This window comes from Osmia bicornis, chromosome 8 (assembly GCF_907164935.1).
Source record: "Osmia bicornis bicornis chromosome 8, iOsmBic2.1, whole genome shotgun sequence".
Classification (NCBI taxonomy): domain Eukaryota; kingdom Metazoa; phylum Arthropoda; class Insecta; order Hymenoptera; family Megachilidae; genus Osmia; species Osmia bicornis.
In genome coordinates, this window is record NC_060223.1 from 8,685,873 (window position 1) to 8,711,278 (window position 25,406).

Genomic DNA, 25,406 nt, shown 5'->3' on the forward strand with positions numbered 1-25,406 from the left:
ACGTCTATTTGTTTTCTATTATATACGGCATTATAACGATGTTAGTGATTTCGCCGTTCGCATTTCATCGCATACGTAACGATTAATGAATAATGTTAATTGATTCAATGGTAATCGTGAAGGAAAATAATTTCGCAAACAATTTCTGTTGCTCCTTTTTCTTTAACGCAAACTATTTATTTCGTCGTTTCTATCCTTTTTAAATCCACGATTCGAATTAGTGCATGCAGTGATATTTATTCGAATATCGAAAAATGTTGAATTGGCTGGTGAATAAAACGACACGTACCTATGTTGGTGTATAAGAATGTTGTCGTAGGACTTCTAAAATAGACGCAAAGCAGACGCACACGCGAGTTGGTAGTTCTTTTTTTGACAGTAGTTTCGGCAAGAGCATGAACTTCCTGACTACTTAATAATCTGTGCCCTGTGGTAGGTAAAACGAAAGAAAGGCGCCGCACGGAGGCAGCAAACCACCGCGGAAGATCAGCGGAGACGAAAGGAAGATAAACAAAGCGGAGGAGGAGGAGGAGGAGGAGGAGGTGGTGGCGGAGGTGGTGGAAATGGCGGAGGAAATGGAGCAGCAGCAGGAGGAGGAGGTGGCGGCGGTGGAGGAGCTGAAAGAGGAACAGGAGGAGCTGGTGCAGGAAGCGAGTCTAGTAACGAAAGCGAGGCCGGTTCCGCTAGCGATACTAGCGAACAGTTGGGTTCCATTCAACCAGCGTCCAGGGTTCGCCATACCACGGCCAATTCCAACAATTCCTCGGGAAACGGTTAGTTGACGTAGCTTCTTGTAAATGGACTTCCCGTCAGGTGAACTAACTATTCACTTGCAGGGTAAGTGATCCGCGTTCCATGGTCAGTACACTTAAACCTTTTTATAGAGCTGTGCGAGAACTCGAGATGTTCAGGAATAGACTTGAACCGGAAGCGATGTACATAAAATTTACCTTTATCTTCTTTTTGACCATTCAATTTTCTTTTTTTGACGATCCACGATTTCCTGACACTCTTTAGATTCGCCAAGCTCTCTAGAAATCTTTCTATAAACTTTTCTCTCGCACACTTACCCTGTTTTTATAATAGTAACAACGTTCACTTATCGCTGAAATGATGACATATCCGAGGATTGAAAATCCGTGATAGATAACTATATTATCGAGCTTTTTAACACTGAATCGCGTCGTTCGCGTAAACGCGTTCAAGTTCGACGCCGGTGGATGCCGTTCAAATAGATGGGAATCCTTTGTTCGATAGGAAATAACAAGGAACCGAGGAAACGGGGCAGAAGACCAAAGACTACAAAGGGTGGCAATGAATTGGGCGGGGAGGATCAACAGCCACGGCAAAAGAAAGAACGCAGAGACGACAGCGCGAGCGGCGGTAACAACGGGCCAGGTGGAAGCGGCGGAAGGGGTGATCCCTTTCGTCGACCTTCGATATCTCAGCTGAAAAAGACCGGTGATAGTTGGTTGCAAGACGGGGCTTGTTTCGAGGTCGCCCCGAAATTGGCGAAATGTCGTGAGTGCAGATGGACACCGCACCAACGCTCCAAAAATCTTCCACAAAACATTTTCTGCAGATTCTATGCATTCCGTAGATTACGGTATACCAAAAACGGACAATTGGCTATAGCTGGATTCAGTGATCCTCATAAAGATGCATCCGAGGTACGTTCGTCGACCTCTTTCCTTTTCACGTTAACCCTTTGACAATTCTATTAAAAGCAATCGTTTTTGCTTTTTTTTTTTATTGCAGGTGGATCTTCGATTATGGTTGCCTGGAAAGGATAATTCTGACACGAAGAAAGATGAGAAGTCTGACAAAAGCGATAAAGAGAAGGGAGACAAAGAAGACTTAGATCTGGAAATGGCTCACAGATTGCTTTGTCAAGTCGGTGATCAGCTTTGCGATCTGTTGCATCAGGAGAAGGATGCTCTTCAGCAACACATGGCAGAAGGTAAGTTCTTATTCTCTTCTCGATGTACATGGATATCGAATCTATATTTTTATGCCGTCAATTCTGAAACGCATAATACGCATTGGTATTTGTGTATCTTCGTGCATGTTTGATAATATCGTTGTTAACACCTTCGACTGCCATTATGAATTTCGCCAATGATCTTTTATTTACCCCTTCGTGAATTAAATTATTTAAGTGTTATACTTGTGTGAAATCCAAGCAAATGAGCAAAGAAAGCTGCTGCACTTTTCACGATTAATTTATTTGATTTCTTTTTCGTTACTTTATCCGAAAGATGAACTTCCTTTTCTCTTCACGCATGTTTCATTGTAATTGTAGATAGAAAGTTTCGCTTTGTCGAGTTCTCCCTTTGTTCGCATGATTTAACGCTTTGCGTATCGATTGTTTCTTCACCTTGACAGCAAGTTCGGGACTTGTAGACGGAACTGTGGCGTGGAAGAGAGTGGTCCAGGGTGTTCGAGAGATGTGCGACGTCTGCGAGACAACCCTATTCAATTACCACTGGGCTTGCGGTAAATGCGGTTTCGTTGTTTGCATCGATTGCTACAAGGTAAGAACATTTCTTCCTTCCAGTCAGACAGAACTTCCCTTTTTTTCTCTCTTCAAAGAATTCAATGATGAAAGTTATATTCGATTGAAAACTTGATGATAAGAATTATAGAAAAATCGAGCTTTTTAACACTGATACGATTCTCGATATCTTAATAATATAGAAAACTTGAATTTCATACCTAGAAAAGTCTCACGTGTAAATGTAATGATCATTAGGGACGCAAGAATGGAACGATCAAGATTTGGGGGGAAAGCGGAAAGGACAGGGATGACTTTTCCTGGCTGTTGTGCACGAATAGACAAGTACACGAACCAGAACGACTGATGCTCACGCAAATAATCGCTGGCGATAGCCTGATACACCTTGGACAACGATTGCACGAATGTAGAGCGGAATGGGGAATACCTCAGCACTGTGGTTGTTCGCTGATCGTACAAACTCCTGCAAACGATTATCTTCGAAATCTGATAAAAGGTGATTCGGTACCGGTTCTGAACGGTAATATTAAACAAGAAGTAAAGGAAGAGAAGAAGGTGAACGAATCGAACGGGTCGTCGGAGAGTAAGACGAACGGAGAAGACAAAAATTCACCGTTGAATTGGTTGGCGGATGTCGCGTTACAGAATCAAGATAAAAACGAAAGCGCTTCCAGTTCGGATTCCGACGAGGATCGGGACGGTAATTATTCCACGTTGAGGGAGCTGCTCATCCGACCGTCCCACAAGTCGAACGGCAGTGGATCTAGATCGAATTCACCGACGAACAATAGCAGCAACGCGAACGCTACCGCGGGAAATAACACGCAGAACAACGTATCGAAATCCGGTAAGAAGTCGAAAATGGACACGTTGGACGAGGTGATATCGAGCGTGATAGAGCACAGCGTGAAGAAGGAGAGGGAAGCTGGACTGGACGATGAGAAACCGAGGGAATTGAAGCATTTTGTAAGAAGATACAAATGGACACAGAAAGGAAGGGAACCATTGCCAATTCGAATTATGACGTTGACGGAAAGCAAGAGTTTATACCCGGATGTGCCGCACTCTTGGCTCTGCGATGGAAAGCTCCTCAGGTTAAACGATCCGAACAACCCGAACAACTACAGAATATTTCAAGATCAGTGGAAACGCGGACAACCGGTCATCGTGTCCGACGTTGCGAAGGCTTTAGACATGAACCTCTGGCATCCGGACTCGTTTGCCAGAGACTTCGGCGATGAAAAGAACGATCTGATCAATTGCATGACCGGGAATCTGGTTCCTAATCAGCCGATGCGCAAGTTCTGGGAAGGATTCGAGCATTTCTCGAAACGATTGAAGGACGAGCGTGGAAATCCGATGTTGCTGAAGCTAAAGGATTGGCCACCCGGCGAAGATTTCGCGGAACTGTTGCCATCGAGATTCGCGGATCTCATGAAAGTTTTACCCTTATCGGAATACACTCATCGAAACGGACGATTGAATTTAGCCAGTCGTCTACCGGACTGCTTCGTGAGACCAGATTTGGGACCTAAGATGTACAATGCTTACGGTTCGGCTCTTCATCCTAACAAAGGCACAACCAATCTTCATCTGGATATTTCCGACGCAGTGAACGTGATGGTTTACGTAGGCATTCCAAAGGATGCTGACAACGATGAACACGTTAAAGGTACTTGTTACTTTAGATTATATTTTATCCTAAATACTAGATAATACTTTCGCGGAATTAACAGTAAGGAAATTTATTAACTTTTACAGAAGCACTGAGAGCGATAGACGAAGCCGGCTGTGATATCCTGACACGGCGACGTGTTCGCGAACGTGGCGAAGCACCCGGTGCTTTATGGCACATTTACGCAGCTAGGGATGCTGATAAAATTCGTGATCTATTGAACGCGGTCGCGTTGGAACGTGGTGCTCGTTTGGAACCGCATCACGATCCGATTCACGATCAAAGCTGCTATCTCGATGGACCCCTACGAGAACGCTTGTATCGCGAATACGGTGTCGAAGGGTAGGCATTCACTTTTCTTCTCTCTTTTGCGATACGTAAAAATTGATATATTTTATTACACGAATTTTTGTCTTGCGCTATTACAGATACGCAATCGTGCAGTGTCTAGGCGACGCAGTATTCGTGCCAGCCGGCGCGCCGCATCAAGTCCGTAATCTTCACAATTGTATCAAAGTAGCCGAGGATTTTGTATCCCCAGAAAATGTATCGCACTGCTTCCATCTTACCCAAGAGTTCCGTGCATTATCGGACACCCACACCAACCACGAGGACAAGCTGCAAATTAAAAACATTATCTATCACGCTGTGAAGGATTCCTTGACCGTTCTGTCCAACATCAAGGAGGATACTCTTGCCAAACTGAAGACGAATAACGAGATAAAGAAGGAAGAGACGTAGCCCTAGGCCCCCTGTCGCGGTCGCAAGTACCGTTGATGATCATTGTTCGATTTAAAATCTCGCTGTCAACCGGCGAGTGATAACCTGTTGCCGCCCCTCGTTCGCTTTCCCGAACGGCGAATCAGCTGATCAGACCGGGAGGAATGGAGGATTTTTTCATCTAGGATGCTGTTCCGAAACCTGTTCCGAGGTGCAAGAATTTGTTGTGATATTTGACGAGTAACTCAAAAAGTTTGATTTTTTCGGTATTGGCTGAGCCAATGGAGATTATTCGTTGTTTCATTTGAATATTTCCTTTTTTCGTACAATATATATATCGTTTCCTTTGTCGAGCAACGTGCTGCTGGCGGACATGAAGTCCGCGAGTCTGTTTTATTTTTCTTTTTATTTTTCTCTCTTTTTTTCTTTTTTTTTTTTTTTTCTTCAATCGAGAAATACGATGGAGTCGTCGGTGCCATCGCGAACGCACCACGTCCATTACCATTGTGATACCAGAAGGGAGGACTTTGGATCATACATTATTTGTAATTACTTATATCGTGCCTGTATTCAGTACATACTGTCTATATTATATAAATGTAGATAATGGATTACTGTGTAATGAATTCTTACTAGCAACTATGAGAGGATTGTCTAGAGGTACCTTTGTGCAATTAGATGTCGATTTAAATTGTTAGCTGGATCAGTGATAATTGTCGATCCGCGTTACGTGCTCTCGTGATCTGGTGCTTTTGGTCTATAGAGCAAGGAAAGAAAGAAAGATAGAAAGCAACAAAGAAATTTGGCTTTGTCAGATGGCCGATATATATTTCTTATCAGATTCTTGTGTTCAACGCGACAAAGAACACAAGAGGATAACACTGCCTGTTTGTTCGCGCATCGATCCAGTGAAACGGATCGAACAGTTTGATTTTTACGCGTCCAGTACGTTCGTTGTAATATATAATATAATTGCAGTTCAGCTTTCTCGAGAGTATTTTTCCGTTCGTCATTTACCTCCGAAACATATATCGGCTATTAACGAACAAAGTCTGTTCGAAGGTTCGTATGACTGTGTCGTTTTGAAAAAGGCATCGGAACAAGAAAGAGTTAAAGAAATCTTTCGACGTTATTATGTCTATACGGGATGCAAGATCGATTTGAGAATAGACTTTATTGAATTTAATGTTTTTTATGATAGATTGAATTGACGTTGTGGCCCAGTGATGACCCAGTAATAAGGGTGAAAAGAAAACGAGAAAACAAACAAAAAAAAAGTAAGAAGAAACAAAGTAAAATGAGAATCATATTATTTTTGTCAAATCACGCAAAACCGTCTATCCGATAGAGCAGCGATATTCTAATTGTATTATAATTAATAATTAATAACTATGGTAACATTATTTAACGCGAAGTAATGCCTGTAATTTGACTTTCGAAGTGCCAATGTTTCGAACGACGCGGAACATCCTCGAGTGTTGTTCGCGCGTTTTGTATCGTACGGGCGTAAGAGTAAGTAAACGCGAGAGGAAGAGTAACAAATTCGAAATGAGGGAACAGAGTACAGATCAGTCGTGCAGAATTCGGTGATCAATTGAGAGGGAAATAGAGAGAGATCGAGTTCCTATCGTTCAACTTTTCTCGCAATCAAACGAACCGCTGCTATTCGCGACGCGTCCGGAGCTTCTCGAAACTCGTAGTCGTCCTCGATCGCCTTTCGATTTCCACGATTTTACGTTTCTTACTCCCGCAAGTTGGCTCATATCCCGCGATTCGATCAAATTTTCCGATGAAAAGAAAAAAGAAGAAGAAGATGAAGAAGAGAGGAGGGCAACGATTTTCGAGGACAATGGACTTACACACATAGATCCAAACACACCACGCGTATTACATATGTAGTTTAACGTCTCGATCGTCGGACGCGTTCTTTACGGCTGATATCCGTGCACGGGTGAAAAAGAAAGGAAAAATAACAAGAAGAAAAGAAATCTTTCACTGGAATCCTGGAAACCGCAATTTCTTTGATCTCAACGTTCGTCTAGCATACAACGACTTGATTAAAATAAATATTTAACGAGTAAATTTTTAAATATCTTATTAGATAAGAAGTAAGGTTTAACGCTACGGAAATTATTAAGTAACAAACGCAGTAAACAAAATGGCAAAAAAAGAAATACCCTTATTATTCACACAAGCGACACATGTTGGATAACCGATGATTAATTAAAAAGAAAAAAAAAAAATTATGTACATAAAGTTATTTAGATGAAAAAAAAAAAAACGGAAAAACTCGCGCATACTCTGTGTGTATTATTGCTACAGACGAAGCTATTATTATTTGTTCTCCCGCTAAACGTGTATGTAAATAACATTATTATACATATATAAATACGATGAAGCTTAGGTTTATAAGGGACAACACACGCTCCACGAACATGGACAAAAAAAATACACTTTACACTTGCGTAGGTAGATAGTTTATTATACCATTATTAATTATTATTATTATTATTAATAATTATTATTATTACTACGATTTAATTATTACGAGGAATATCGATATTTAAATGTTGCTGAATACGCGGCGAGGAAGAACACGATTAAACGATCGTGTCTCTTGTTGTATAAATGATAGCGTTTCGAAAGATTGCTTGTTGTGCGTGTGCTTGTATTTGCGTGAACGCGCGACGGTGTGCATGGTTGTTTTTTCTGAACGAAAAAATCCGAAAGGATGAGCGTGAGAACAAGGGGCCGTGTATTGGGGGCGGAGTGGAATGGATGAGACAATTGTACAGCCCTTAAACCTCCTACAAAACGAAAGAATATCCACCCCCAAAATAAGTCCCGCACTACCCCACCACCAGCCGCCCCCAGTCATAGCAATTATGAACCGCGGGCCGGCAGGTCTGAGTATAATTTTTTGTACTGTGTAAATGTAAGAACATACGTTTGAATAAGAAAAATGTTTATATTACAAAAAAAAAAAAAAAAAATTTCGTATTTCGTTATTTCCAGTGTTCGCTGCGCCCCCGAGAGGATCTTCGGTGACCATCAAGGGTGTAACGTTAGGATTGAAAGTTGGAGATTATTATAGAAGACTTGTTGCTTCTAGACGAGACGTTAACTTGTTGCTCCCTGGCAAAGATTCAATATTACACTAACTTTTACCTCGTGATACTTTCGCTAAGATGCTCAAACACCGTAGGATTTCCGACCTACATACGTTGAGCTACATGCTCGTGAAACTCCGAAATTAATAACACTGATTATTCATGGAAAGGTAATGTAGCTTAAATAATTGAACCAAAATCAATTTCCTTTGATATCTTTTATTTTAATAATAGATACAGTACATCGAACAATTGAGCCAGTTAAATACTATTCTTTCAAAGGTACCTGGATCTTTCGCGATCTTTTAAAATCATACCTAATTCCAATCTAGGTATTCGATCGATCGCATTGAAACACGTATCGATACGTGCCCGGATTTGAATATACATACATTACCAAGAGCGCTCTGCTTTCCGTTATACATAGGCGGAGTACGCACCTGTCCCGTTTCCGGCGTTTAATTCCCGCGGAATTCTATAAGAACCGGAAGGCTGGCGCAGTCTTTTTGATAGTTGCTATACTCGTCCAATGATACCATATCCGCCGCGAGAAGGACAGACAGAGCCGATAAACTATTGTAGAAAATCTCTGGTTAATGTCTATAGTACGGTAAGAGTGTTCGCCTACACAGTCACGCTCCCAAGATGGCGCTGAACCCGCGGGATAGAAAGAGAATCGAGCGTCCGTACGAGTCAGAACGGTTCTGCTATAGTTGAGCGTCGGACAATGAACGAGTGCCGGATCGATCTACTTGTTTTCGACGTGACTCGGATAAGTGAATCGTAGGGATCGCGTTGTGTGCGCTAGGTGGTCGAACAAAATGTGTAATCATAGACAGAGGATGGTTAGGCTAGACACGAAAATAATTACGTGCCAGTGCTGATTCTTCGGTTATGTCAGTGCGTTAAGTCAAAATGGCAGCCACGTTAACCGTCGAGCAAGAACAGGTAAGCGGTTTATCAATCGTTCCCTTCGACGTCTATCCATCGACGGGATAATTTTTCATCGTTTCGCGGGCTATGCGAAACAATAGTTCGTTCTTCATCTTTTCTTCCGTAATCTTTGCTACACCAGGTACGTGAGCGCGTAATATAAACATCGTTCGCTCTCTTTCATCTTCGAATCCTTCGAATTCTTTCCCGATGAATTTCAACGGAAATCGCTAGATAGAAATATGTACCATTCAATGGGCATTCACGAGAGCCAATTACCATCGTTTTCAGGGACGATTACTTTATTCGACGATGCATCGGTTAAACGAGCGCGATAGCTTCGCGTGTGTACTCCGAACTTTAATCGTCGATGTTTGTGCAACTAGATATACTGTCATCTCGAGAATAACATTCCGATTCTAAACGGCGCGGGATTTTTCTTCATTCGGGGAATGATTTATTTTTATTCGAATATCGTGTGGTAAGATAATAAATTAAATAATAATGATAAATAAAAAAGAAAAGTTTCTTCGCTCCGTAAGTAGCGATCAGGCACGCAAAAAGAGAAAGGTTAACTTTTCCTCCGTTTCAAAGTCGTCGGTAATTAAAAATGCAGAAAAATTGATCGACGTGATACTCGTTGTACTGGTTTCCATAAATACGACGATGCAAACTAGAAACTCCTATTCATGAGAAGTTTTATGAAAGTATCGATTCGCGATATTAAATTTCTTGACCCTGGAACGAACCTATCCATTTACCGTGCCGGACCCCGGCGAGCGTACTATGGCGGAAGTTGCCGGTGGGGAGGTAGCCGGGCACCGGAAGTTATATCGGTACTCAGGGCATGTACACAAATCATTGACGAATGACTCTTACACGTTTCGAAAGTAGAAATGGTGTGAGACTATTCGATTATTTAAAACGTCGCGAATGGCCTTCCTATCGATTAACTATCCTTCTCATAGTGTGTAATTAACGTTAATTACACGCGTGCGTAAGACCGGTCGAGTTGAAGAAAAAAGGAAACGATTCGATAATCTGTTCGTTTGGAAATCGCGTTTAATCGAACCGATGGATTCTACTCGCTCCTTTTGTATTTACATCCTCGATGTATTTTTCCTCTATTTCAATTACACATCAGAGTTCTCCTTTTGTCAATCGTACTAACAATCGTTGTTTTCATTTTCAGGCTACGAAAGAGTTTATCGAAGCTGTGAACAAGTGTAGAGCTGGTAGAAGAACCGGTCCGGTATCCTGGAGTACAGCAGTGAAATTTTTGACCGCAAGGAAATTTGAAGTCGCAAGAGCATTAGCCCTTTACGAACAGCACGAAGCTACCAGAAGGAGAGAAGGTCTTGCATTATTGTATCCGACTCAGGAACCTTTGCTCAGCGAATTACGCACAGGAAAATTTACTGTATTAGTAAGCGTCCTTAATTGATTGAACCGATTCAGTTTACTTGCCGTTTCTTCAATAGCATACCTGGCGGAAATGTTTCAGCCTTCAAGGGATGCTACAGGGGCAGCCATAGCTATTTTTACAGCACATTTGCACCTACCACAAAACACAACCCATCAAACGACGCTACAGGTATGTAGAATCATTGATACATCATAATATTATATACTTTACGTTCGACGCGCGGACGGAATGATTCATGCACGATTCAATGGCATATAATAAGATATGATACAATAGTTTCTTAATGGTTTCCTTATGAGAAAAGCATTTCTAATAATAGAACTTTCTTTGTCACGTTCCAGGGTGTTGTGTATCAATTGGATGCAGCTCTCGAAAGTGTAGAGACTCAAAAGCATGGTCTGGTATTTATTTATGACATGTCGGACAGCAAATATCAGAATTTCGACTATGATCTTTCACAAAAAATTCTTACTCTTCTAAAGGTAAGTCTCCCCACGTCTCTTCGTATCTTTATTCCAAGTAGAACAGGAAAAAAAAAACAGTATCATTCCGAATCGTTAAATTTAATTTGGTCTTTATAAATCGCTGTTAAAGCTCGAATAAATAAAAAGCGTTATTCTTAGCGGGGAAGGTTTACGTTTACCAGTGTACGAAAAATTCAACGGTCTTGATTCATTATCCGTTTCCGTGGATTTACATCTGTATTTGACGGAGTTCCGAGAAACAGAGGTTTTGTTGCTACTAGTGGATCGCTCCGAATACAGGCTATTATCTTTACACAGGAAATTTAATCAACATCTTTGCCTTTTATCCTTACCACGAACGAAATCAAATCGTGTAACGTAGACGCCGTTGTCGGTGCACGGCAAGATTATCACGTAAGAGCGCAGAGCGTAGGTGATATTTTTCAAGATATTTAAATGCTTTTTATACCATCGAATATTCGATTATGTAACATGCCGAGCAGCGTGCGTGTATGCAAAGTAAGTTCGAACCGTCTCGTACATAGAGGGGTGCATCTCAAAGAACCGGAAAGCTTAAGGGGTTGTTAACGCTCGACGAAAACCCGTTCGCAATTGCCCAGTGAACCGCACGGTACGCGTAGAACAAGGGAATTTCAAAGGTTTCATCCAGAATGACGCAATTATAGGATATTTATGAAAACTATATATAACAAGATTTCAACGTCATCGAATGCGAGATGAAAATAAACGTCATGTGTGGTCGATTGTTTACCAGGAAGCGAGGATAAAGTTGAAATTCTATTCTGGAACGGATAAAGCGCGCCTGATTTATAAAAAAAAAGACGCTCATTCAATTTTCACTTTATTACGCGTATTTATAGTTCTCAATGATAAATTTGATCCGTTCGTCGAGCTATCGCGATAAGCTATATCTCGAACTCGTCCCGTTCTCCAGAGAGTAAGTTTTGATTAAAATAAAAATTCGAGATAGGAATTACGACAAGCAATATTTTGTTTAAGTTCCCGGATTCTCGGTTAAAAATACTCTGTCGTTTTTATTCGCAACGAGTTGTTACAGGTTGATAACCTTCTCGTACGTAACGCAAGTTTTCCCGCGGTTACGGTTGCATTCAGCCAGGTGAATCCCGATGCATTTTCGGCTGACGCCGATGCACCGGCGCGCGCTTACAGTTGAGAGACACTGCGGTAATACGTCAGTGCATGTACGATTGCACCTTTGTCGTGGGGGGAAAAAGAAATTCGCGTAGGGGATGTTGGAGCCAGGCAGCGGTGGTAAAAAGAAGGAAGGGGTCGTCGGCGCGCATGCGCCTCTACGCGGGATAACGTCGCGACGCTCGCGGTCAGTAATCATCGTGACCCCTTTGCGGCATTATCGTGCATGGATCGGAAGAAGTTACAACCTGATTCCGCCGTCGGACCAGTGCGTATAATTCTCATCGAATCGTTCACGTCTGCCCGCACCTCCCGTACGTTCGTGCACATTTTACGACCGACCGATCACGTTGGCCAAGTAAAACGAAACATACAAGTTCAACGAGACTCTCCAAGTTCGCTTCGATCCGTGTCAACCGTGCGAAAACGGTTATACTAATTTCGCGTTATCGATTGACTGACCGAGTGCCGGCACTGATTTTACTTCCACCTCGTCTCGACGCCAACATACCATCCTGCTGATTAAACGGATTTCCATCGAGAGTGCTCAATTTTTTTTTTTTTCTCGCCGTTTTATCCGGATAAAATCTGAATTATGCTCGTTCGAGCTCTACGCTCCTAGAGAGCTTGATCGTCGAACGAGCTCGTGTCACCGATGCTCGAGAAAGAATTCGCTTACGTTGCACCTACTCACGATTTACGGTAAATGAAAAATTTTTATTTATCGATTGATTATTAAAATTCTCAGATACGATCCCTAACGATCCCTTGAAATGATTTCTACCGATCATTCGTATCGTTCGATTCAACCCCTTACCATCGGGGATACTTTGAAATCGTATCGATACGGTTGATAGTGTGAATATTCTGTTCGGTGGTGATTTCGCGGGGTTTCTATGCAGTAGGGTTTGGGCGCTCAACCTGGCAAAGGTGTAGTAGTACTGCTGACGTCGTTGCCGTTACGGTACTTCCGCCCTCTATACACACCACCGAGGGTACGGAGAGGGTTAAGTTACCGTGTTTCCTGTATTTTACATGCTCGAAAGCGAGACAGATTTTTCGCTCGTTACAACGGCTCTTCTAAATAGGCTGAAATCTTCGATGATAATCGAGCACGTACCACGAGATACTTCTGCCCTAGTTTTATCGAGTTCTACAACTGTTTAGATTAACTTAACACACGAGAGTAGCCTGTGTAATACGGTGCTTCGACGGTAAATTGGATCGAAAGTTCCGCCACGTATAACGTATAATCCTATGATTTTCCTCTAAAACGAATAAACTGTACGTACGTTAAACATAAATATACATATATACATATGTATTTGAGAATTGGCTGCAGTTGGCACTAAACAGGCTTCGGGTTTATATACCATTCTATTATTGCGCACTGTCTTTCAGAGGTCGGTTTTGAAAGTCGCTCCGTTTCGAAAATAAATTATGCAGTCACCTGACGCGAACGCTTTTTTAACAGCCTTCCTTTTGTGCTGGAGACAAGCGGTATTGTCCTACAGGAACGAAAGAATATGTTTCTGCAAACGAGATCTATATCTATCTCTCATACCTCTTATGTAACCTTGATTTATAAAAATATACACTGTATCGTGTAAATATCGATTATTTTCTATCTCTTTCTTTCTTTCCTTTCTGTTTACAATGCCTCCTGTTTGTTTAGCTTGGTAATAAACGCACGTGATCTCGTATGTGCCTTGCCTGGCAAGCCTATGTGCATGTACCATTACATAGTAGCTCGTCGTAAAGATTACCGATACTTGGTGTTAATTTTTAAATCCTCATTTAACATGTTTCAATGCATCGTTTAAAAAAAGAATCCCACTACTGTTTCAGGGTGGTTACCCGGCAAAATTGAAGAAAGTTTTAATAGTGACCGCGCCGTTATGGTTCAAGGCGCCGTTTAAGATCCTTCGATTATTCGTTCGTGAAAAATTGAGGGACAGAGTATTCACCGTATCCATTCCTCAATTAACGTTACACATCCCACGGGAATCATTACCGCATCGTTTGGGTGGCACGTTGGAGGTACAGCATGAGGCATGGCTGCTCCACTGTCTTAAATCCATGACAAACAGGGGCGGGGGTGAACTTTGCGAGGTTCGTCTTTAAAAATAAAAGAAGCACCTTTAATTTCATCGTCCTTATTCGTCATCGATGATACAAGATTGCTTTATGTTTCCAGGTTACCCCCAAAGTGGGTACTCCTCTTTCGCCCACATCGAAAAATCACACGGTTCATCAGAACCCGAATGGAACAACGGTTAGTAGCTCGACTAGTCCTATAATCGATAAGAGTAAAGTGAAAAATGGTATCTCGAATATCGGCGATATCGAGATCACGAATGGTGATGTATGGATGGGAAACGACGAAGCACCGTCTCCAGTTCAGCCTCCGTCCTCGGCTAGTTCAGGTTTTAGCGACGACGACAGCCTCCACGGTGATCTTGGCCTCCAGGCTGTTACCATGGAGCAACTTATCGAGGAGATACATTCGAGGGGACGCGCTGGACTCATAGCAGAGTACGCGGAAATTAGGCAAAGACCGCCGGAAGGTTCCTTCAACAACGCAAAGTACGTGGCAAGGTTTTTTATCCGATTAGAATTCACCGCAAACAAATAATTGAAATATCCTTTCAGATTAAGGTCTAATCAACCGAAGAATCGGTACACCGACGTACTTTGCTACGATCACAGTAGAGTTTGCCTGTCGCAAGTAGACGGTGACGCCACATCCGATTATATAAATGCTAATTTTGTTGATGGTTATAAGCAAAAGAATGCGTTTATCAGCACTCAGGGTCCCCTTCCGAAAACTTGTGGTGATTTTTGGAGGATGGTTTGGGAACAGCAAACGCTTGTCGTTGTTATGACTACTAGGTACATCGTCTTGTTACAACGCGTTCCCATATGATCCTTGATTGGAAAAGTTAGAGAAAATTTAATTCAGAGTGTTAAATTTAATTCGGGTTTCAGAGTGGTAGAACGAGGACGCACGAAATGTGCACAGTATTGGGGTCCAGAACCGGGCGACGAAGTACAAGCGGGTGGTTTCACGGTAACTACCCTCGAAGTCGATACCAATCCCGATTATACGATATCCATGCTTCTCCTTACAAACAACAAGGTACAGTAGAACCTTTGGATGAAACGAAAACCAAATCACTCGGTTTTTGAAAAGCAGCTACATCGTAGCGAACATGCGCGTCATAAATACGTTTTCTGTTTCAGACTGATGAGGCAAGAGAGGTTTGCCATATGCTGTACACAGCGTGGCCGGATTATGGTGTTCCACAGTCGGCCAGAGCTTTGCTACAGTTTCTAGCCTTAGTAAGACAACAACAAAATAAGTTACTAGCGAGCAGAGGTGATACATGGGCCGGACATCCCCGAGGACCACCGATAGTGGTGCACTGTAGTGCTGGCATAGGAAGGACAGGTATTTAGAGTGCACTTGGAGCGAACGCAGGTCTCGAAAGAATACCTGAACATGGCTTTACTAATGTGGGTATCGTGTCATTTGTTTATAGGAACGTTTTGTACGTTAGACATTTGCATATCGCGGCTAGAGGACACTGGGACCGTAGACATTCGCGGGACGGTGGAAAAAATTCGAGCACAGAGGGCCTACAGTATTCAAATGCCAGACCAATACGTGTTTTGTCATCGTGCTCTGGCGGAGTACGCGCTTTCCAGAGGGATGCTTAGCCCGCAACATCTTGCTATGTTACCTCCAACCATAGAAGAAGATTCTGACTAGAGTATTAAGCTCTATTATCATGTACCAGATTGATGTTCTTCCCGAGTATGCATAATAGTCTCCTCAAATAGCCTGTTTCTAGCTTAAATAACTGAAAGTTATTTTTTGCTATCATCTCCATCGATGTAATATTTCAGGTTTCTATTCTTCTGTTAGGCTATACGTTTAGAGAATAATCGAAAGAAGATGGACTAGTTTTTTCAAGGCCAAATCCGTGAACAGAAATTCGTCGTTTCTGTTCCTTGATATATATATTTTGCTCTGTGAGAAAAATTCGATGGTAAACGAGCGATGCGAAAGTTGCATCGTTCGAATCTCCTATTTTAACCCTCTCATATGTAAATTTTATTGTACATTCTGAAAGGTAACTACAAGTTATTTAAAACGCGTAAACTATAAATCGCCTTACTTTATAAACATTCCATTAAAAAAAAAAATGAAGAAAAAAGAAAAAAAAACAAATACTATGTCAATTAAATTAATATATATCTGTATGTATGTATGTATACAAGTGCGAATTATCCTATTTCATAGGTTTACAGGATCTTTCTTGTACTCTGTGTTACACGTATGAGGAGCAAAGTTGCAAGGCTTAACGCTCCCGGTCGATTGATACAATTTTATTAAAGCAAAGTAAACTTTTAAAATAATTGTTTAAAGGACATTATTTATTAGATTATTACCATAGAAGTTAGTATCTGTTGTCCGTACTGTTTCGTTCTCCTTCCGCTGTCGCTAAATATTTATTTTACATTTTATTGCTGTTCAAACTTTTACAAAGTGTAACGATTATATATATAGTTTTTCCTTTTTTTTTTTATTTTTATTATTATTAAATTAAACTCGCACCAAACAGCTATGAAGAGGGCAAAATGCTAATTGAATTGTTACTTCGCGATAGGTCTTTCATGCTTTCAACGTTTGTCACCAACTTAAATTACCAAGTACAAACTCGTAAGAATACATTGTTATAGAATCTTTATATGAGAGGGTTAAACTGGTAACCTTATCGAATCTGAAGACCTGTAAGTGTAACGAATCTAACAAAGATTTAATGAAATATAAATGTTAGAAGGAGTCACAAACTATGGGGAAAATGTGATCGAACGGTGGCCAATGGACAGTGTCACGGATATTTAAGAATCTACGAATATATTGTAACGCGTGGCAACGGCTTCAGCCATACAAAACGCTAAAATTAATCGACAATTGTATTAAGTAGGCATTTTTTTGGGGGTAACCAAAGATTAATCTCTCCTATATCATCTCAGATCATTGCAATTTAATTGGTTAACAGGGATTTCTAATCAGGGATCATCGTATAGATTAAAAACTACTTCCAATTCGATTAAGCATTAAGAAAATTAGAAATATTATAACGGAGTTGAAGTTTCAAAGGAAATAAATCGAATAACTTGCTATAGTTTACCTCGATAATCAAACGTGCTTCGTTATGGCAATGATAGAATTTTTTCCTCTTCACAATTTTAGCAAAGATACATTTGCAAATTTCTAAGTACGCTCTTCCATGAAAGTCTTCGTGTACTGTACGAATATAAGAGAAGGAACGATTGTAATTTATTATTTAGACTTCGTAGGATGCTGACGATCCTTTTAAACTCTGATGTAATTGCGTCGTGGGATGTGTACGTTTGATTTTAAGCGATTTTAGTTCATCGTGAGATCATTTTTTCTTTTACGCGAATCAGCCACTACTGAACATTGATGTCCGCGCAAGCAATCCGATGTCGTCGAACCCGTGTCTAAATTGTCCGGTTTCTAATCATCGCTGTCTAAACGTCTATTTGTTAAATATGCATAAATATATATACATATATATATATATTAAATAGTTACAGAGGCATAGTAATACTAAATTGTTGTTACGAAGACGATGTTGTGTATTTCGTGCGTCGTGAATTCAATGTATAATCGCGAATCTTAACACCTTACCTGCCATTCAGAATTGTAATTAAAAAAAACAGAAATCCGATATCTCGGTCAATATTAATTGCGTCTATCAGAAGGTTCATTAATGAATTTCCGGTTGGTAAGGTGTTAACGGAGACAACGTGAATTAATGATCGCGATGTCCGATATGTGATAGCCGTTAGAATTTCCTCGGCTCGTTTTTCCGTAATGTTTGTTCTTACGAACGCTGCCATGATAGCGTGAAGTTTTAATTACGATTTAATTGCGTTTCGTTTAAACGTCATAATCCTAAGATTTACCGTTCGACTTGTAATTAATAATTTAATAATCGCTTCGTTTTGCCATAACGCGTTACACGATGCCAAGAAATTCATTGGAACAAGGATCTTTTTAAAATAGAGAGAAGCATTCGCTTCCTCTTCTTGAGAAAATGAGAGAGAAAAAAAAAAAAGAAAAAGAAGCACTCGATGCGCGCGTATTTTGTGTACAGTCTTGTAATATTGCGCGCAAAGTTTAGCGTTTCAATTTTGATCAAAGTCTATCGATAGCGAACTGTTTTTGTTAGGACTATCTTCGAATTTTATATAACGAAAAAGCACTGTTGTACTAAATGCTTAGTCAGATTTAAAATAACTTTGAAAATTTTCAATGTATGCACGTTCCTCCTACTCTTGGGTTACCTTTTTAAAGGGCATGTTATCGGTACAATCACGTTTATTACTATTATTATTACTATTATTACTATTATAGTCATCAAGCATTAGTGTCATCGTCGTTATCATCGCAACTATTATATTTCTCATCGTATTACTATATTATATTTCTCTAACATTTGTAATTAGTCCACAATGCCCTTTTATATTATCTATATATTTATTAAAAAACAAAAGTTTATCTTCAAGTATTCGTACGATGTATATATACGCACATACTGTCACGAAATTTTAAACTTTACTTGGAACCTCCATGTTCTCAGGGCTTCAAATACAAAAGTGAAAGCGAAGAGAGTTGCTGAAGATTCTTTGATCGCACTTTTCTTGAAAATGTTACGTGTACCTTTCTTTTTTCATTTGAAAAAAAAAAACCAGATTATAATAACAATGTAGTCTGCGAATACGGAGGTTTTATCGCGGTTCTTTCGATTTTCTTGAATGCACGAAAGGAAAGGAGAATCGATGTTTTCGTAGTTTCTCTCTTTTTCACCCTCCAACCACCCTCTCTTTGATTAAGCGTGAATGTAACGTGTGATTTTATAGAAATTTGTGTGTGTCTATTTCATAATATTCTCAGGCGTGTGTCGGTACACGGAGAAAAGTGTGTTAACGAAAATAGAAATGAAAAGAAACCACCGGAACAGGTACCAAAGTTTTTGTAAGACAATTTCGAAAGGACGAATAACGTGTACTACTCTAGACCCATTTAGGATTAATTTCCCCTGTACGTTACTGAGAGCGATTAGTAACCGATTTAACAGTATTACATTATTCACAGTTTTACATTCGCAAAGTTTGTCCACGAAGAATGAGCTAAAGGTTTTCTTTTCCCTCCCGTAAGCTTTAAGGTACTTCGAGTATCCTCATCACTGACTAAATAAAGAGAAAATGAATAATCTGACGTTACGCATCTCTTCGAACGACTAGAGATCATTTAATGAAATATACCTGAAAAGTCGTTTTAATTTTTATATGACGAGACAAAGTAAGAAAGAACAAGAGTTAGGCGTGAAAGTTAGAGGAAGAAAATAATATCAAAATATTTTCTGGATAAACGAAAGAAAGGAAACGCAGTCTTTGTCGTTTAGTTGATCGACTATAACATTAGATAGCAAAACGTACTGAGATATTACAAAGAACAGAGATTTAAATTAAGATGGAAAGGAAAAAATTGTACATAAGAGTGACGTGACTTTAAAATGACTACCGCACATAAATGTATCTAATAATTATTTAATATATTGCAGATATAAATGGCAGTGGTCAATGTGTTTTTTGTCATCATTAAATTCCTACAATCATGCATACATTATCGAAGAGTGAAGGGTTGGAAATTCAAATTAAATCGACGCGCCTCCACGCGATGCGTATATGTTATTCCCCGTTATTCTAGTGATTTTATCGAGGATGTAGTGTCAGTCCTGCTCGGCGTCCCTCTGTTTGGAACTGTTATGTTGGCAGAGCTGTATAATTTAGACAGTTTAATTTTCAAAAGAGATCGTGTTGTTTTAAGTTTGGGATCGTAACGCGATGAAAGGATTTTCTTAATGTTATGATTATATTTTTAATAATCACCTAAGGTAGGCTTCATCATAAAATTCTTTACAATATCAAAGAAGAATTAAGTTCCAGGTGTTTATTTAGCAAGTTTTAAATATCTCTAAACATTCAAGTCCGTTATTTAAATACCGTTGATATAAAGGATCTCGAGTTTGACTTACCTGTTTATTAAAACTCAATGTGCTACATATTACATGAGAAAGTAATAGAATAATTTCCATAATGGGAAATTACGTTTCCAAGTTTTTTCCTTATAACCATATTATGGAAAAAGAAGAAATAAGAAATGCAACTTCTGAATTCAAAGATGAAATAAATGCTGAACATGAAATTATGCTCACTCCGCCATTAATTCCAAAAACACTACCAATTGATCCAAGATCAATAACAACTGGAATAGAAAGAACACCGATAGAGGTAGTCAATTGCACTCCAGTTGGATTAAATAGAAGAATATCGGCGATTCCAAAACACTTACAGAGTAAACCATATTTAGAAACAGATATGGATAAAATAATGGCATGTTTGACTCCAAAGAAACATTATCCATCAAAAATCTTAGAAAGTACAAAATTACAGTTTCCAGATATGGTAAGTTATTCGTGCCATATTTTTTTTTAGGATATATTGGTGTAAATGAGATGATACATTATTACTGTAAAATTTAATTCATTTATTTTAGCCAAATATGAATGAAATAAACCTTTTAACACCGGTACTTAATAATGCAAATAGTAAACAGAAAATTTCACCTATTCAGAAGGAAAGGTACAAAATTTTAGGGATCGATCCTAGATCTCCAGCTGCAAGTTTTGATAGAACTCCGATATTAATGCCAAAATCTATGGCACGTTTAAAAGCAAGGTCTAGAGAAGATCTGCACAGACAAGGCAGCTATGATACAGATATGTTTTATCCAAAATTCTCGTATTGTGAAATGTCATCAGAATACAGTGTCCCTGAAATACAAGCTTTACCTGATCTGACTACATGTACAGTAAAATCTTTAGATCTAAATGAAACTGAGCACGAGGGTACATCAAGCGAATCTGAATCATCAGATTCTATTTGTTCATTTGAAATTGAAACAGTTCCTGAAAATGGTAAGTAAACTAATGAAATCACATCATAATCTTATCTCAGTTAATTAACACACACTTGCAGTAGGAGAGGAACCATTAGAAAATCAAAGTGAAATTCAAATCACTTTAAAACAGAATAATAGCAGTGATGTATATATTAAAAAAGATGTAGAATCTAAAGAATTGAGCGTTAATGATAATGATACCATTGAAATATGGGAAGATACAGTGGTATTAGATAATGAAGATGTAATTATAACATTTGATGATAATAGCATCACCAAGGATATGCTATCATTGAAACTGTCTAAATCTGAAAATGCTACAGTAAAAGGAGATGCAGCTGTGAAAAGGAAGAAAGTCAAATCAGATATTAAAATGGATGAAAAGAAAGTTTTCAGTTCTAATGATAAAAATGATAATGAATCTATAAAGGTATTTTTATAATTTAATAATTATATTATGGGAAATCGATGTGTTATGAAAATATTCTTATTTTTAGACTCGAACTCCTCTCGGAAATCGTTCGAATAATGAGCAAATGCAAACATTGCTAACGAAATCTCCGCAACAGATATTCAGAAATAAAGGCATAACTCCAAAAATGTTACAGGAAAATACGCCACCCCATAAAAAGTATGTTACAAAATCTAAATTGAATGGTATGCAATGGGATCCAGATTCAACAGTTGTTATTTAATCGCTATCATTATAGGTAATAAAAAATTAAAATATAGCCTGTCCTTTTTATACGAATTTTTAACAAGGGTTTAGGTAATTGTAAAAAAAAGTGAATTAATTATAATTAATGTATTTATTAAATATAAAATAGTTTTTACAGTAAAATTTTCTTTATCATATTATACGGTTATTTCATTTGCATAGCCATGCGTATTTGAGACTTGGCTTCTTTAATTGAAACTTGAAGATCTTCGCTTGGTTGTATTAAATGTGATACACTAAACAATTATAAATGAAAGTTAATAATAATTTTGTATAACGAAATGTTTAAAAGTAATATGTGACATACCTTGGATTTTTTATTACAATCTTCTTTTTATCGTTATTATTTGATATTAATTTAATAGTGATACTATTCTGACCCTTTTTTGGATTGGAAAAAATATTCTTTGTAGAAGTATCCCACTTTACCACAGTACTTGTGTCTATAAGTTGAGGTCTAACAACTCTAACTTTGGCATTAGTATTAACAGGCTGTCCTTTATAATTTTTTCTTTTATTGCTTGTATGATCAGATTTTATTACAATTTCTTTAGATTCAGCTGTTTTAATAATAGTTTCAGTTGGATGGTATGGAGCATTCTCTTGATAACCCCATGATGTAGAAGGTAAACTAGGTTCAGACACAGGTCTTGGATCTATATTTTGTGGTATTCCATTATAAATAGATAATAATGTTTCTCCAGGATAATGTTGAGCTAGTCGTTCCTCTGTAAGTGGTAAAGCTGGTGTTCTTTTTTTTCTATGAAACTGTTCCCTGCAATTTATCATTTAATGTTTTAGAAATATGTATTCCTCTCATTATTGTGATAAATCTTTTATAACATACTTAGGAATAAATTTGTCAATATTTGGATTTTTTATATCCTGTTGATTTCTTTTTATGCGGATAAGCACATCCCGGCGACGTTGAGTCAATTTCGCTTTAGTTTCTGTTAAAGTTTCAAGCTCAGGTGCATAAAAAACATGTAGGGAACCTCCATAAAAATTTTTACCATCAATGAAACGTTTAGCTATTCTAAATTATATGCAACATAATTCACAAATATAAACTCAATTATTTGACTGAACAGTATATCAATAACATTATGGGTAAAATATAAACCTTGCACTCTGTATACGAGCATATTTTATATAATAAGCTTCTGTAAATTCTTCTGTGGGATATTCAGCCAATACATGTATTTTTTTAATACATCCATAAGGTTCAACAAGTTTCTTTACTTCTTCACCTAATTGGAGCTTAGGTACTCCACATACCATCAAATGTATTGATTCATCATTTATTGTATAAACCTGTTACACAGAGCTAGTGTGTCAAGGAAATATTACACAGAACAAGATTTTTACATACTGCAATCTATTATTAATTGACTATAAAATTATAAGAATTTCTAAAAACTTTATTTTATGGTATTTAATTGTACAACTAAATTACACAATACAACTTAAAGTTTAATTCTTAACACCTAAAACTTATGTAGAATAGGATACAAGTCCACAATGCTACCTTCACGGATGTTAATCTTTTTCCTTGTCTATAGGGTGGTCTTGTGTGACACAATTTTTGCTGAATGTGATGAGGAAGCTTTGTTATTATACATTTTTCATCCATAATGAGTATACTATTTATTGAAAACTTATTGTTTTATACCACTAGCTGAGGTTATATCTACATCAATGACCAGAGATGTAGAAGACTGGACATGGCTTGGACATGATTTAGGGGGTCCCAGACTACAGCCAGTATGATAATCATGCCTGTTTTAAGGCTGAATTATTATTGTAATTGTTTGACAAACTTATACTTACTTCATGCACTTTGGTAAATAAATCATTTGAAAAAAGCAACTGAGTTATTATTTAATTTACATAATTGCATTACTGAGTTATTTATTTAATGCTCGCAATTTCTTTTCTCAGCCATTTATTTAATTGACATAAATTTTTCTATCACATTCAATGTATGTAATTACTTAATTTCGTTCGGGGGTCCCTGATACCCCAGATGCCATAATATCGGCAGGCAGAGTGCTTCGGGGTCCCCAACACCCCAAGATGATTTTGGTCGGTATGCAGAAAGCGCCACTGATGCTTCGGGGTCCTTGGCACCCCGGATGGTATAATATTGGTATGCAGAGGTACTCATCCCTGGATAATATCAGGCCCGTATGAAGAGGGCACAACCTGTATAATTGTTTTTCAGAGTTTATTTAATTTACTTCATTTATTTTTTTTTGCTTATTAAATAAGCTCATCGAAGGGGAATAACATTTATGATTATATCCCTCTTCTGGGTCTCAGCCCAGCACCCCATTTATTTTACTTTTTCCAGTTATTTATATAATTTTATCCCTCATTACAGGCCAAGGCCATCTCGGTATCCCTTACATCCCTGCATTCCTTACATTCCTGCAACCCTTAAGCACCATTTTTTTTTTTTTTTTTTTTTTAACGTGGTGGAAATCTTCAGAAAGACACCTTCAGCCCCCCTGGGGAGGGGCCGAAGGTAGTGTGGGATTTTTACCCACTAAAACCACCACGGTGGCCTGCACTAGGGTGGAAGGGAGGGTGCTTCGTCCCTCCGCCATGTGCTAAACTCCGCCGACATCGGGGGCCACACCCGATGCCGAGACTCCTCTGCAGTGGAGATCGGGGCCCCAGCCCCGGACCCCTATGGAATTCCTTTACATCCCTCGTTTCGTTACATCTATGCATCGCTTACATCCTGGCATTCTTTTTATTCCTACATTCTTTTCATCCCTTAAATCTCTACATTATTATCGTCCCTACATTCTTTTCATCCCTACACTCTTCTCATCCGTACACTCTTTTCATCCCTACATTCCTAACATCTCTTCATCCCTATATTCTTTTCATCCCTACATTCCTTACATCGCTTCATCCCTTACATCCCTACATTCTTATCATCCCTACGCTCTTTCCATCCCTGCATTCCTTACATCTATGCATCCCTTATAATAATTATATTATGAAGACTGCTTCGAGTAAAGGTAAGTAAAGGTAAGTAAAGGTAAGTTAGAATTTCGCAAAAATTTCGAAAAATAGCGCCCCCTAGCGGCAAAAATGTGAACTAAAATTTCGATGTCGATTCAGCGCCATCTGGTTTTGGAAAAAGGAACTAAAACAAGTCGAAATTTTGGCCCTCTGGCGGCAAAAATGTGAACTAAAATTTCGATGTCGAATCAGCGCCATCTGGTTTTGGAAAAAGGAACTAAAACAAGTCGAAATTTTGGCCCTCTGGCGGCAAAAATGTGAACTAAAATTTCGATGTCGAATCAGCGCCATCTGGTTTTGGAAAAAGGAACTAAAACAAGTCGAAATTTTGGCCCTCTGGCGGCAAAAATGTGAACTAAAATTTCGATGTCGAATCAGCGCCATCTGGTTTTGGAAAAAGGAACTAAAACAAGTCAAAATTTTGGCCCTCTGGCGGCAAAAATGTGAACTAAAATTTCGATGTCGGATCAGCGCCCTCTGGTGGCGACCAAAGGAACTAAATTTGTATAAAATCGCAGGCCTTATAGCCGCGAAAATTATATATATAAGTGATACAAGGATGTAAAGGATAC

General features: G+C 38.9%; 4 protein-coding genes across 14 annotated transcripts in view; 3 read left to right on the forward strand and 1 right to left on the reverse strand.

The window, feature by feature from the left end:
* Nucleotides 1–7,158, forward strand: part of LOC114873724 (serine/arginine repetitive matrix protein 2) — a 151,993-nt gene extending 144,835 nt beyond the window's left edge. For 4 of the 5 annotated variants that reach the window (XM_029182348.2, XM_029182350.2, XM_029182349.2 and 1 more), the window contains 7 exons: nt 437–773; nt 1,258–1,670; nt 1,759–1,960; nt 2,386–2,534; nt 2,753–4,187; nt 4,277–4,532; nt 4,619–7,158. In XM_029182348.2, the coding sequence (XP_029038181.2) occupies nt 437–773; nt 1,258–1,670; nt 1,759–1,960; nt 2,386–2,534; nt 2,753–4,187; nt 4,277–4,532; nt 4,619–4,931 (3,105 nt within the window). In that variant the 3' untranslated portion in view covers nt 4,932–7,158. The remainder of the gene's footprint in view (nt 1–436; nt 774–1,257; nt 1,671–1,758; nt 1,961–2,385; nt 2,535–2,752; nt 4,188–4,276; nt 4,533–4,618) is intronic. The other variant, XM_029182352.2, reaches the window with a different exon arrangement.
* A 1,512-nt stretch (nt 7,159–8,670) lies between these two features.
* On the forward strand, nt 8,671–19,692 carry LOC114873725 (tyrosine-protein phosphatase non-receptor type 9). 2 transcript variants are annotated; one of them, XM_029182354.2, is made up of 10 exons: nt 8,671–8,968; nt 10,146–10,379; nt 10,458–10,547; nt 10,721–10,861; nt 13,865–14,128; nt 14,214–14,602; nt 14,669–14,908; nt 15,005–15,155; nt 15,260–15,467; nt 15,559–19,692. In XM_029182354.2, exons 1-10 carry the CDS (start codon nt 8,936–8,938, stop codon nt 15,786–15,788), a joined length of 1,980 nt encoding a protein of 659 aa, XP_029038187.1. In that variant the 5' UTR covers nt 8,671–8,935; the 3' UTR covers nt 15,789–19,692. The 2 variants fall into 2 exon arrangements, with proteins under 2 accessions (XP_029038187.1, XP_029038188.1); XM_029182355.2 differs by lacking the exon at nt 13,865–14,128 and having other exon boundaries at nt 8,678–8,968.
* Nucleotides 19,693–19,813: 121 nt separating this feature from the next.
* Nucleotides 19,814–22,456, forward strand: LOC114873726. 3 transcript variants are annotated; one of them, XM_029182356.2, is made up of 5 exons: nt 19,856–20,584; nt 20,676–21,096; nt 21,158–21,510; nt 21,578–21,790; nt 22,374–22,456. In XM_029182356.2, the coding sequence occupies exons 1-4, from the start codon at nt 20,216–20,218 to the stop codon at nt 21,773–21,775; spliced, it is 1,341 nt and encodes a 446-aa protein (XP_029038189.1). In that variant the 5' UTR covers nt 19,856–20,215; the 3' UTR covers nt 21,776–21,790; nt 22,374–22,456. The 3 variants fall into 3 exon arrangements, with proteins under 3 accessions (XP_029038191.1, XP_029038189.1, XP_029038190.1); XM_029182358.2 differs by lacking the exon at nt 22,374–22,456 and having other exon boundaries at nt 19,814–20,584; nt 21,161–21,510; nt 21,578–21,866; XM_029182357.2 differs by lacking the exon at nt 22,374–22,456 and having other exon boundaries at nt 19,858–20,584; nt 21,578–21,865.
* Nucleotides 21,871–23,824, reverse strand: LOC114873727 (RNA-binding protein 48). Of its 4 annotated transcripts, none has more exons than XM_029182360.2 (6): nt 23,471–23,824; nt 23,311–23,386; nt 22,922–23,112; nt 22,646–22,834; nt 22,106–22,573; nt 21,871–22,034 (listed from the first exon to the last, which is right to left on the reverse strand). In XM_029182360.2, exons 3-6 carry the CDS (start codon nt 23,077–23,079, stop codon nt 21,944–21,946), a joined length of 906 nt encoding a protein of 301 aa, XP_029038193.1. In that variant the 5' UTR covers nt 23,080–23,112; nt 23,311–23,386; nt 23,471–23,824; the 3' UTR covers nt 21,871–21,943. The 4 variants fall into 4 exon arrangements, with proteins under 4 accessions (XP_029038193.1, XP_046142738.1, XP_029038192.1 ...); XM_046286782.1 differs by having other exon boundaries at nt 23,327–23,553; nt 23,629–23,668; XM_029182359.2 differs by having other exon boundaries at nt 23,327–23,824.
* Nucleotides 23,825–25,406: the final 1,582 nt, after the last annotated feature.

Excerpts from the sequence above, each read along its gene's own strand:
- LOC114873725 (XM_029182354.2), top strand. The coding sequence starts at position 8,936 with ATGGCAGCCACGTTAACCGTCGAGCAAGAACAG. Across the intron at positions 10,380-10,457 it reads CAGGAAAATTTACTGTATTA|CCTTCAAGGGATGCTACAGG; the intron begins GTAAGCGTCCTT and ends GAAATGTTTCAG. Across the intron at positions 14,909-15,004 it reads GTCGTTGTTATGACTACTAG|AGTGGTAGAACGAGGACGCA; the intron begins GTACATCGTCTT and ends TTCGGGTTTCAG.
- LOC114873726 (XM_029182356.2), top strand. The coding sequence starts at position 20,216 with ATGGGAAATTACGTTTCCAAGTTTTTTCCTTATAACCATATTATGGAA. Across the intron at positions 21,097-21,157 it reads TGAAACAGTTCCTGAAAATG|TAGGAGAGGAACCATTAGAA; the intron begins GTAAGTAAACTA and ends ACACACTTGCAG. Across the intron at positions 21,511-21,577 it reads ATGATAATGAATCTATAAAG|ACTCGAACTCCTCTCGGAAA; the intron begins GTATTTTTATAA and ends TCTTATTTTTAG.
- LOC114873727 (XM_029182359.2), bottom strand. The coding sequence starts at position 23,431 with ATGGATGAAAAATGTATAATAACAAAGCTTCCTCATCACATTCAGCAA. Across the intron at positions 22,574-22,645 it reads ATTGACAAATTTATTCCTAA|GGAACAGTTTCATAGAAAAA; the intron begins GTATGTTATAAA and ends GATAAATTGCAG. Across the intron at positions 22,035-22,105 it reads ATTGTAATAAAAAATCCAAG|TGTATCACATTTAATACAAC; the intron begins GTATGTCACATA and ends ATAATTGTTTAG.